This window comes from Crinia signifera, chromosome 5 (genome assembly GCF_055691185.1).
Source record: "Crinia signifera chromosome 5, ASM5569118v1, whole genome shotgun sequence".
Taxonomy (NCBI): domain Eukaryota; kingdom Metazoa; phylum Chordata; class Amphibia; order Anura; family Myobatrachidae; genus Crinia; species Crinia signifera.
In genome coordinates, this window is record NC_139221.1 from 16,308,907 (window position 1) to 16,321,992 (window position 13,086).

At 45.0% G+C, this 13,086-nt stretch overlaps 1 protein-coding gene across 6 annotated transcripts in view; it reads right to left on the minus strand.

Moving 5' to 3' along the window:
- The window catches only part of CSMD3 (CUB and Sushi multiple domains 3), a 969,186-nt gene that overhangs the window by 431,540 nt on the left and 524,560 nt on the right, over nucleotides 1–13,086 (minus strand). For all 6 annotated transcript variants that reach the window (XM_083186712.1, XM_083186713.1, XM_083186711.1 and 3 more), the window contains 3 exons: nucleotides 5,647–5,841; nucleotides 2,541–2,679; nucleotides 347–534 (listed from right to left, as the gene is read on the minus strand). In XM_083186712.1, coding sequence (XP_083042838.1) covers nucleotides 347–534; nucleotides 2,541–2,679; nucleotides 5,647–5,841 — 522 coding nt within the window. The remainder of the gene's footprint in view (nucleotides 1–346; nucleotides 535–2,540; nucleotides 2,680–5,646; nucleotides 5,842–13,086) is intronic.

The window sequence follows — 13,086 nt, forward strand, 5'->3', positions numbered from 1 at the left end:
TTATAGTCTGAACAAGCTTTCTAAAAGATCGTTTTAACCAAAATGGCCCTTTTCTAAAACATCCTCCTTCATCACTATAGTGAAAAGAACTTGGTGGCATGTTTAGGAGTCCATGCTGATGGTCCAAGCTAAAGGAACTTTATAGGTTGAGAGCTTAAGCATGCTGGTACTTAATTTCTAACACATATACCTATTAGACAGAAATGTCGTTGTTACCCTGTGGATCTAGCATCGACAGTGTTACTTGTTTACTGAATTGAAGTATACGACATGGTTTTGATCATACAGTATGTTAAAGAAAGTATATTTTGTATCAATTTACTGTATCAATGCGCAAACGACTTACTCTCATAGTGAATCTTGAAACCATTATTGGATCGGCTGTTGTCGGTTGTGAACAGTAGATAAATGAAGTTAATGCTGCTGAAAAGGAACTGGGGAACCTGCGTGCCATTATAGGATCCCAGAAGTGGTGATAGCAAATTTGGGCCATCGTGTACCTCCAACACGTCATAATTAAGCTCAGTTTGGAATCTGGAAAGAAGTAAACAAACATGAACATTTCTATATGTTTTAGTTTAAATTCAAAATAATTGAAACTGTTATCTATATGGCAAAGTCACATAAGTGTGTATGGGGCAACCTTTTTGGGATGCACATGCCCCGAATCACAAAATTGCTAACAGACCAAAACTAAAACAGTTGACAATTTATTTAGTAGAGGAAAAAAGCGAAAAAGCTCTCAAGATATTGACATTTTGGAGTTTCATTATTATACAGTAAATTATCCAAGACAGACTTGCAGTCAGAGACTAATGCTCTTTGTAGAGTGTATTGCATTAGAGCGTCTTGAGGTTCTTTGACTTAGTCAGATTTACAAGTACTGGATATCATTAGGAGTGAGGCGATAATATTTGATTAGGGAAGTTGTTTATATCTAAATTATACTTTTAGTCTGAGAATGGTCTCTGTCTCACCAGAGAGTGTGAGGAACCTGCTTTGTGGAATAGGCAGATAACGAAATAAAAAAATGTCTTACAATTTGTTTCCTGAAATGTATTTGTATTAATTAATACAATTTGTAGCAAACTCCACGTAATTGTGTAATATAATATTTCTAGCCATTTTTGACCTGTGTTAAGATGGCCCAAAACATCTACCATTAGCCATTTTGGAGCCGAGTCAGATCCATTCGCTTACGGATTTTGCCCCGTTACCAATGTTGAGGATCCGCACGTGCACTTAGGCGCTAATGGGCATGTGCAAAACCTGCAGCGAATGCCTTCGGTGAGATTATCATTTTTAATGGGGCGTTTCAGAGTCGGCATCTGTCATTTCATGGGCTTGCCCACAAAAACGGTGGGCGCACCCATAGAAATGCTGGGCAGACCCCAGAAAATGTAAGCATGCTCAGGACGAGTGGATAACGTCAGCACTCACCGCCAATTAGATGAAGACCTCTGGCTTATTTTCAGAAGCGAACAGTGGAAAAATCATTTGATGGTGAGTAACGGGTGTGGTATGATTCACCGACAGTCGGGAACTCGACAGTCATTATCCCGACGTCGGGATCCCGACTGCCTGGTCTCAGACAGCGTGGCCAACGCAACAAAGCCCCTTGCGGGCTCGCTGCGCTCGCCACTCTGCAGACACGGTGGCGAGCTACGCTCGCCACCTATTCTATTCTCCCTTTATGGGGGTCGTGGAAAATAGCCGACGGCCGTCGGGAACCCGGCCGTCTGTGTTTTAACAGTTGGGATCCGTCGGGTTAATGACTGTCGGGATCCCGACTGTCGGGACCCCGTCCGGCAGCCGTGAATAACCATTGAATGATTTTTCCTCTGTGCAGCCGCATGCGATCAGATATGTAAGCACACATACAGTATTCGCTCACAGCCTACCAGGGGGATTCAGGCAGCGGGGGGGGGGGGGGGGCGTGTGCTCCCGGTGGCGTTGTTAACCTGCTCACCATATAACAAAGGGTGACTCAATATGAGATGGCATTTTAAAGGCACATATGCATAATATATATATATATATATATAATAGAGACACATAATCAGCTTGAAAATGAGCATATATTAATTCCATAATGTCAGTACGCATGTGGGGAATATCTGTTCCAACTACCTATAGCAACGTGTACAGTGGTAATACTAGAATGCAATTATTTACACACATTTTTGCAGTTATCATAAATGATCACAAATATTTGTTAAATTCAAAGACATTTTAACAAGTCCAAATAAACTTTTATAATAAGAGCACATTGACCAATGTGGGATATTCTGTGTAAATTTTCCATTTTTCTGCATCATACTTCTATTACGGTGAAACTTATACAATATTTTCATTTCAGACTTTTATGTCTCCAGAAAAAAAAATCAATACTTATTAACTTGAGCTTTTCAACGGATAAGATGGGGCTACTATGTATGGCAAGTGTAAGTTTGGTGGGATATTTCAGTGTTTTGGAAAAACCAACAGATTATGTACAGTACATATAATGCCCTGATGAGGAACTGATAAGAAGTCTTGACCTTTCAAATGAAACTTTAATGGAGCGTCCAGGTTCTGCTTCAATCACCCATTCACAATTCAGCGAGTCCTTGTAGTATCCAGGCCATCCCGGAGAAAGTATTACTCCACTGGGAGAAGAAAAATGACCACCGCAAGGAGCTAAGAAAAAAAGACACCTACAATTAGTATTTATCTACTATAACGAACAGAACAAGTTTTTATTTAAAAGTTTATTTGAAATGGCTTCTCATTAATATTTCTTAATGACATTATTAGTTTTGAATAATCAACATTTCATCCTCAATAACTTTTTGAATACAGTATTGTATGTGTTGTTTATGATGGCATATGATGAGCATTGTGGAATGATGAGCATGGTAGTGGTAGAAATTTTGCCCCCCCCCCCCCCCCCCCCCCCTGCGTACATATATATCGCTACCTGGAATCTGTATCTTCTGGGACCTCTAGCATATGTCTGCTCCAAGGCAGCAGCCATTTTTGGAGGGACATTGAAGGGACATTTTTGTCATCAGATTCCATATGGACAGCCAAACCAAGTAGAATCTGTAGAGACCATGCGCCCCCACAATGTTTTATAACTATTTAAAGAAGAAATAACATATTATGACATCCCTACAACTGCGTGCTGGGGAAGACCATCTTCTTAAATTTCATGTAGTTTATTTATTATATTTTATGTCATATAAATGATCTTTTCCATTCTGACAGTTTAGAAATGTATAATTTTGTAAAGTGCATTTAGAATTTGATTATTTACTTTATTTATTAAAATGACAAATTATTCTCCAAATACTGGAAAATGAACACCATCATAAATGGATTTTGGCTTTCCCGTATCAGTGATCAAAGCAAGCTGTCATCTTGTAAAGTTTAGAATGAATAGCCATAGTAGATTTTTAAAATGAACAAGGGTACTACAGTTCATGTCTGAAACGTATATCAGAAAAGTTTAGTTTCAAGAATGATTTAATGATGTGCAAAAATGTTCTGTCATTGTGCCACTTTTATATGGCATATAACATATTTCCTGAATACGCAGCGTGCTCAATCACAAAGGTTATAGGCTTCTACTTCCATACATGAAATATAACCACATTCCAGTTAAAAGCCCAGAGTCCCATTTTCTCTATCATAGGTTTTTATTACATTTCATATCTGCTACATATTTTATCTTTGTTTTCCTAGTATAAAAACGACGGCTTCAAAAAGATATTTCATCCATTTCCTGCTTAAAAAGTTTTGGGAAACTGTTTTTTATGTTTTTTGTTTTTTTTTTACATATGCCAATATATTTTATTAGTGGATATTTCTGTGATGAGCGCATATTAATGTTTATTAATGTTTTGCGTACTGTCAACAAAAGTACAATTTTGAAAAAAAAATGGGGGTTGCCATCTGTTGGGTCATAGTAGCTGCATGTGATGTCAGTCATTGACCCCACCAAAGTGTTCCCTGACACGCCTGTGATGCCCGTACGATGCTGCATTGCCACCCTACAAGTCTTATTTTAGTTGGACAATACCGCTATCCAAGGGTTGTCCCACCCATGGGCCGCAGTGTCCAGGGGGCAGCCCATAAGCTGCCAGAGTGATGGGCTTGCCACTAGCATGTTGTGAAAATGGGTGTGTGCCATGTGGTCATGCCCTTATGTCATTGCGGGGGTGGTGCGTAGCTGGAATGAGGTCACATCCCTTTTGGGTGCATGGAAGTTCCATGCCATTCAAATCTAGAATGTTGGGAGGTACTGTATGTACATCAATTATAAACTGTAGATAATCTGTAAATCAAATATTGTATCACATTTAGCAAGTGTCCATCTCAGTGCAACAAGTGCATATGCATAAAATTAGTCATTTTCCAGACACAATAAAATGGAAAGATAGTTCAACTGCATCAACATGATACAATTACATAAATCAGTGGTTTATTAATTTTGCACATTCTCAGATTTTTTTTTTTAACATCAGCATTTTCTGGGAAAGTAATTTTCTATGTAACAATAATGAAATGTTTTGGGTGACCAGATTTTATTATTACTACAAGTAAATATAGTGTACATAAAAACATGTGATAAAATATATTTTTAGATTTAACTCAATATATTATGTACTGTTATTATCACATGATCAGTATACTGTTTGTGTGACTCCGGTTTCCTGCCACAGTCAAAATACACGTTAGGAGGTTCATTGACTTCCCATGACCCATTGACGTAGAGCTACAAATACTCTATACATTACTGATATTAGCTATACTTTAAAGGACAATGATGGCAAATTGAATCACTGTTGCTATAATACTGTAGATCTGTATTATGACCTTTAAATTATGCAGATGTAGCAGGAGGGATGTTGGGTACATAGGTACCTCATTGATTATGTGGTCAACACCTGCATCCGAAGACGGAACATTGGATCCCTCTGGGGAACAATCAGTCATCTGGCTGATTCCGCTTTGTAACCAAGGCGAGGAAATGTATGCCGGAAGTATGTATGGTGTAATGGTTAGCACTACTGCCTCACAACAGTGAGGACATGGGTTGGATTCCCACCATAGCCATAAATATGTCAAAATTGGCACATTCTTCTCGTACCTGACAAATATTGACCCTGGTGTGTAAGTGTGTCGATGTACATGGACAGACTAGATGAACCAAGTGTTTCTTATCTAGCGACAAATACTATATGTCTATGTAAAATGCAGACTCTGGCCTAAACTTCCACTCCCAGGAATTGATTGGCTGGGACTTTGTCTTAGCATTAAAACCCCTGGCAAAGGCATATTACCGCATCGAAAGGGGCATTAAACCCCATGGCCATGACCTTGTAACCCCATGTGCAATGAGCATAGAAACCCCTAGCAATGAGCATGTGTAACTCTTGGCATCAAGCATGAAATTCCTTGGCAATAAGCATGTAAATTCACTGGCAATGAGCCTGTAACAACTCTTGCAATGAGAAAGTAACCCCCTGGCAACTAGCATGTAACCACTCTGGCAAGAAGCCTTGTAACCGCCGGTAATGAGCATGTGTCCCCCTGGCAATGAGCATATGACATACTGGCAATGAGCAGTAGGTCATATAAGCAATAATTCCGTTCACAAACCTTCACATTTAGGAATTGGTCCGCTCCACATTATTTTTCCTTCTATCAGCATACAAGTGATGGTTTCGGTGCCTTGAGTCTTGATAAATCCATCTTCACAGACAACAGATACAGAGCTTCCCAGCTGAAAGTTATCTCCAAAGCGACGGGCATTTATAGGAATCCCAGGGTCCGGACATTCATTATGTCCAAATGCTGAAATAGAGAAGTCAACAATAAATATGTATAATTTTTCTCCACTTGCGCCTCCAAAGGCCCAAATAAAATAATTAGAAATTTGATACGGACTTTTGGTTGACACACATTGCTTTGTCATGGCCAAAAAGTCCAAACAAAAGGTCAACGTGGTAATGGTAGGCACATGAATAGGTTATAAATTATTTGTTTAATTCTTTTTCATTCTTTAACATTCACGTGATCTACGATTGTGAACGGTACCTGTCAAAAAGCACGGCAAGTGAAGTGAGCAATGCAAGGGTATTTGGTAGACAAAGTGGGGGTCCATGTGCTTAAATCTGCAAATTGACGCCAAAGAAATTGGAAAAACTCATGGCAACCTGAGACGGCGACCATTTCCATGTCGTCTACGTCCTTGTGTTGACCATTGTAATTTTTTTTTTAAATTGATGATAGTTACAATATTTTACCATTAATTCTAAACATGGTGCATTTTTTATCAAACTGCATATTTCGGTACTTGTGTAGTTTCACGGCGCCAGCAAACTATCTAAAATAAACTAACTTAACTCCATGCCAACATGGATAGTTCATACCCCCACTATCCATGTTGGCATGGAGTTGATTTTAGATAGCGAGCGTAGCGAGCCACCGAGCCCGCAGCGTGGGCGAGCGAAGCGAACTGTGTCCATTGAATAGGGCAAATTGTTTTTTTCTGTAAGAAAATTTGCCAGAAAACAGGCAAATTGCAAGATTCGCTGGAAAAAATAGCGAATCAGAGGCATTGAATACTGGCCTGTCTCTGCGGTTCTCCTGTATCCACATTCTCCTGTCATCAGATTATACTGCCCTCGTATTCTCAGGCCTCGCATTCTCCTGTTTCCATATTCTCCTTTTATAACATTCTCTTGATACCAATTTATTTGTAACAAAAGTACTATTTCCAAGTGCCATATATATATATATATATATATATATATATATATATATATATATGTACTAGGTGATTCATCGCGCCCTACGGGCGCTCTTCACACCGTCGTAAGGGGCTGCGCCCCCTTAATTTGTGAACGTTTGTATATGAGAAATATGGTTAGAATTGTATGAAAGATGCCCTGTATTGCAACTTAGGTGTCCGCGAATCGCGGGAGGGGGGGTCGCGGAGGGTGCCGCGAATTGCAGGAGGGGGGGTCGCGGGGGGTGCCGCGAATTGCAGGAGGGGGGGTTGTGGGGGGGTGGATGCTGCGAATTGCGGGAGGGGAGGGATTGCAGAGAATCGCGGGAGGGGGGTCGCGGGGTGGGTTGCCGCAAATCGCGGGAGGGGGGTTACGGGGGCGGGGGTTGCGGCGAATCATGGTAGGGGGTCGCGGGGGTGTGCCGTGAATCACGGGAGGGGGGTTGCGGGGGGGTGGGGGGGTGTGACGCGAATCGCCACAAGAAAAAATCAACACAGAAAGGTCAACACATGTAAATGTTGACATAAGTGTGGCACTTTATTGGTGTCCATGTCGACACATGAGAATGAATATGAAAACATTCAAAAAATGAAAAAAAAACTTCAAAAACTCATGTCAACCTTTTTCATTGTCGACCATAGCCATGTGAGTGTTTTCCATGTGCAATTTAATTCTGGAGCTGCCGCGAATCGCGGGGGGGGTGCCGCGAATTGCGGGAGGGGGGGTCGCGGGGGTGGGTGCCGCGAATCGCGGGAGGGGGGGTTACGGGCGGGGGGTTGCGGCGAATCATGGGAGGGGGGTCGCGGGGGTGTGCCGTGAATCACGGGAGGGGGGGTCACGGGGTGGGGTGCCGAGAATCGCGGGGGAGGTGTGTGTGTGTGTGCCGTGAATCGCAGGAGTGGGGGTTGTGGGGGTGGGGGGGGGGGGGTGTGGCGCAAATCGCCACAAGAAAAAATCGACACAGAAAGGTCAACACATGTAAATGTTGACATAAGTGTGGCACTTCATTGGTGTCCATGTCGACACATGAGAATGAATATGAAAATATTCAAAAAATGAAAAAAAAAACTTCAAAAACTCATGTCAACCTTTTTCATTGTCGACCATAGCCATGTCAGTGTTTTCCATGTGCAATTTAATTCTGGAGCTGCCGCGAATCACGGGGGGTGCCGCGAATTGCGGGAGGGGGGGGGTCGCGGGGTTGGGTGCCGCGAATCGCGGGAGGGCGGGGTTCACAGGGGTTCCGGTGGGGGGTTGCCGCGAATTGCGGGAGGTGGGGGGTCACGGGGGGTGCCGCGAATCGCGGGGGGGTTGCGGGGGGTGTGACGCGAATCGCCACAAGAAAAAATCAACACAGAAAGGTCAACACATGTAAATGTTGACATAAGTGTGCCACTTCATTGGTGTCCATGTTGACACATGACAATGAATATGAAAACATTCAAAAAATGAAATAAATCTTCAAAAACTCATGTCAACCTTTTTCATTGTCGACCATAGCCGTGCCAGTGTTTTGCATGTGCCATTTAATCCTGCCGCGAATTGCGGGGGGTGCCGCGATTTGCGGGAGGAAGGGGGTTGCGGGGGGTGGGTGCCGCGAATCGCGGGAGAGCAGGGTTCATGGGGGTTCCGGTGGGGGGTTGCCGCGAATTGCGGGAGGGGGGGGGGGGGGTCGCAGGGGGGGTGCCGCGAATCGCCGGAGGGGGGGTTGCGGGGGGTGTGACGCGAATCGCCACAAGAAAAAAATCAACACAGAAAGGTCAACACATGTAAATGTTGACATAAGTGTGGCACTTCATTGGTGTCCATGTCGACACATGAGAATGAATATGAAAATATTCAAAAAATGACAAAAAAACTTCAAAAACTCATGTCAACCTTTTTCATTGTCGACCATAGCCATGTCAGTGTTTTCCATGTGCAATTTAATTCTGGAGCTGCCGCGAATCACGGGGGGTGCCGCGAATTGCGGGAGGGGGGGGTCGCGGGGTTGGGTGCCGCGAATCGCGGGAGGGCGGGGTTCACAGGGGTTCCGGTGGGGGGTTGCCGCGAATTGCGGGAGGTGGGGGGTCACGGGGGGTGCCGCGAATCGCGGGGGGGTTGCGGGGGGGTGTGACGCGAATCGCCACAAGAAAAATCAACACAGAAAGGTCAACACATGTAAATGTTGACATAAGTGTGCCACTTCATTGGTGTCCATGTTGACACATGACAATGAATATGAAAACATTCAAAAAATGAAATAAATCTTCAAAAACTCATGTCAACCTTTTTCATTGTCGACCATAGCCGTGCCAGTGTTTTGCATGTGCCATTTAATCCTGCCGCGAATTGCGGAGGGTGCCGCGATTTGCGGGAGGGGGGGGTTGCGGGGGGTGGGTGCCGCGAATCGCGGGAGAGCAGGGTTCATGGGGGTTCCGGTGGGGGGTTGCCGCGAATTGCGGGAGGGGGGGGGGGGTCGCAGGGGGGTGCCGCGAATCGCCGGAGGGGGGGTTGCGGGGGGTGTGACGCGAATCGCCACAAGAAAAGAATCAACACAGAAAGGTCAACACATGTAAATGTTGACATAAGTGTGGCACTTCATTGGTGTCCATGTCGACACATGAGAATGAATATGAAAATATTCAAAAAATGACAAAAAACCTTCAAAAACTCATGTCAACCTTTTTCATTGTCGACCATAGCCATGTCAGTGTTTTCCATGTGCAATTTAATTCTGGAGCTGCCGCGAATCACGGGGGGTGCCGCGAATTGCGGGAGGGGGGGTCGCGGGGGTGGGTGCCGCGAATCGCGGGAGGGCGGGGTTCACAGGGGTTCCGGTGGGGGGTTGCCGCGAATTGCGGGAGGTGGGGGGTCACGGGGGGTGCCGCGAATCGCGGGAGAGGGGGTTGCGGGTGGGTGTGACGCGAATCGCCACAAGAAAAAATCAACACAGAAAGGTCAACACATGTAAATGTTGACATAAGTGTGCCACTTCATTGGTGTCCATGTCGACACATGACAATGAATATGAAAAAATTAAAAAAATTAAAAATAAATCTTCAAAAACTCATGTCAACCTTTTTCATTGTCGACCATAGCCATGTCAGTGTTTTGCATGTGCCATTTAATCCTGGGGCTGCTGCGAATTGCGGGGGGGGGGGTGCCGCGAATCGCGGGAGGGGGGTCGCAGGGGCGGTGCCGCCAATCGTGCAAGGGGGGGTCGCGGGGGGGTTCTTTTTGCCGCGAATCGTGGGAGGGAGGTCGCGGGGGGGGGGTTTCCGCGAATCGGGGGGGGGGTCACGGGGGAGGGTTTGCCGCGATTCGCGGGAGGGGGGGTCGCGGGGTGGTGGTTATGCCGCGAATTGCGGGAGGGGTCGTGGGGGGTTTCTTTTTGCAGCGAATCGCGGGAGGGGGGGTCGTGGGGGTGTTTTTGCTGCGAATCGCGGTAGGGGGGGTCGCGGGGGAGCGGGTGTTTTTGCCGCGAATCACGGGAGGGGGGGGCGCGCGGGGGGGAGGTTTTGCCGCAAATCGCGGGAGGGGGGCGCTCACCTGGTGGCTGTGGAGTAGCAGTGCTGGGCAACATGGGAAGGCAGTGGGTGTCTGGCACTGTCTGTGGGCTCACTGGGCTGGTTCTCTGTCACATACCTCCCAACATGACCCTCTCCAGGAGGGACACAATGCTCTGTTTCTAGACTTCCTCTTAATGTATGATTGCCATCACCTGTTTTAAACAGGTTAATTTCTCAGAAAGGTGTTCAGCACAGATGAAGGCAATCACACATTAAGAGGAAAGTCCAGGAACAGAGCGTTATAGACACAGACACCCACTTTGAGTGACAGATGTAGCCAAATATATAGGAGATATAAATTTACTGGAGGGTGTCCCCGGCACTCTGGATAAATGATTTTTTTGCCTGGTGCCCTCCGTGGGGCACACTGACCACGCAGTGGCCAAATCTCTATAGCGCAATGACGGCGGCACTGAGGACTTTTGCAAGAAGACTACAGGAGGCTCTTGTAGTTCAACGTTTCAGCGCAAGAGCCTCCTGTAGTCTTCTTGCAAAAGTCCTGAGTGTCGCCATCATTGCGCTATATATATATTTATTTATATTATAACATTCAATAATATATTATATTGTTATTATATTGGAAATACATCCACACTGTATACAGATCACAACTGCATTTGAATATCAGACAATAATATGTGTATACAGTACATCTGAGATGTTGCCACCAGTGTTTGTCTTTCAGAAACTTCACTTGCACTTAACAAGTATTTTGACATTTCTCCAAGACAACACATTCTTCACAGTGTTCACTTCGATGGACATAAACATTGATTATTCTCAGACCTTTAACCTAATTCCCTTTCTGTGTACAGATGTCTTTGAAATCTCAGAGAACATAACTGTATAAATATCTGTGCCCCTGTTGTGCTTTATGTTTCAGCTTTTAACCCTGTCATTATTTACTTGTCCTTTCTCCGCCAGTACATTGTATTCCAAAGTGGCATTCCATGTGACCACTTTAAGGGCCAGGTGTACTAAGCTTCAAAAGTGATAAAATGGAGAGGGATAAACAGCCAGCCAATCAGCTCCTGTCTGACTTTTCCAAACACTGTCTGTGACATGACAGGTAGGAGCTGATTGGCTAGTTATTTATCACTGTACATTTTATCACTTTTGAAGCTTAGTGCATCTGGCCCTAAAACGTTGGTATTGTCATGTGAAATAACTAGTCTTATAAGATAAACACTGGCAGATGCTGCTTACATGTGTCAGGGAGGCTGCCGCCACTCCCGATGCCCAGAAAGGAAACGCAGTGAGCGCACACCTGTCAGCCCGGGTTCCAGCACCCGTGCAATGGATCTGACAGGTGCAGACATTGCTGTGTTACTGCGCAGGCACATACCACCGAATTCTATGGACTGCACCGACTGCAGATAATAGAAACCAGCTAGGGCTGCAATGTAAGGCAGGGAGTGGCTTCTTACAGGAAGCCATCTCTGCTTGTTGCAGCCCAGACTGGCAGTCTGGGAGGGAGGAAACATCTACCAATGGGATTGCATTGTGTGTTTGTGACTGACAGGTAGGACCTCCAATAAAAGTCACTGCCAAGCACAGTGAAGCCAGTGCAGTCGCAAGTAGGGTAGACAATCCCGGGATCGGTGGGATCCCGGGATTTGGCTCCAAAAATGCCAGGATTTCAATCCAGGGATTGGAATTACAATCCTGGGATTTTGGGCAGTATAATGCCAGGCAGCGTCTGAGCTCTTGTGCAGATGCTGCCTGGCTGTTCCTGTTGCCCAGTCTGAAACTATCAGAGGTCTCTCTGTGCAGGCCAAACAGCCCCTCTGCCCACCCACAGGCCCGCCCATCGCTCCCCGGCCCAGCTCCCAGACGCGACTCCAGCTACCCAGCACCGAGCTCCAGCTCCCCGGCACCTGGCCGGCAGCCGCACATCCAGCAGAACAACTACCCAGCCAGGCTCCCAGCTTCCCGGTGCCGGGCTCTCAGCTCCCTGTCGCCAGGCTCACTGCCGCGCCCAACAAAAAACAGCTCCCTGGCTGTTTCCGCCAACACCACAATGATAAATATGCAGTCTTTTTATTTTATTAGGGAAGCCAATCCTGGGATATCGGGAATCCCGGGATTGGGCATTTTCACTCCTGAATTCCAGGATTGAAAAAATGCCCCAAGATTGGAATCCCTAGTCGCTAGAGTAGCTGGCTCATGAGGGGGTGGCAGATTTTACATGGGGTAGCTTCCCAAAGGTAAAATGCACCACTGTACCAATTTTTGTGCTGGCCTAGTGCTCTAGCTTCATCCACCTTATTGCTAATCTGGCCCTGATTAAAGGCAGTTACAATAGACTTATGTATACAATAGTAGCATTTGCAGTTGGGAACATCTGAATACGGTACATTCCCTAGAGCTGATCTAACATTTTCGCTAAGACTATTCAGTTTACCTTCCTAGTCCCCAAAAAGGATTAAAATATGTTTTGAAGCTTTAGTTGCGTTTTAAGTACAGAACAGGGAATTACTATGTTTTAGCTGTTCATTTTTTATTAAATCTCGAAGAGAAAATGTAAATTGTTATGCATTTATTTATTCATAGTAAAAGCAATGGCATAAGCACTATCTCCTAAAATATTGTAATGCGTTACGTAACTAAGTTTCAGTTGAGCAAATTCTACTTTTTATGATAAAACTCTATGATAATAAAAACCTATTGGTAACTGGGCATTGCTCATTCGTCCTGCGGTGAGCGATACAAAAGTGTAATTTATAATTATGTAAAAGTCCAGTATTACAAAATCG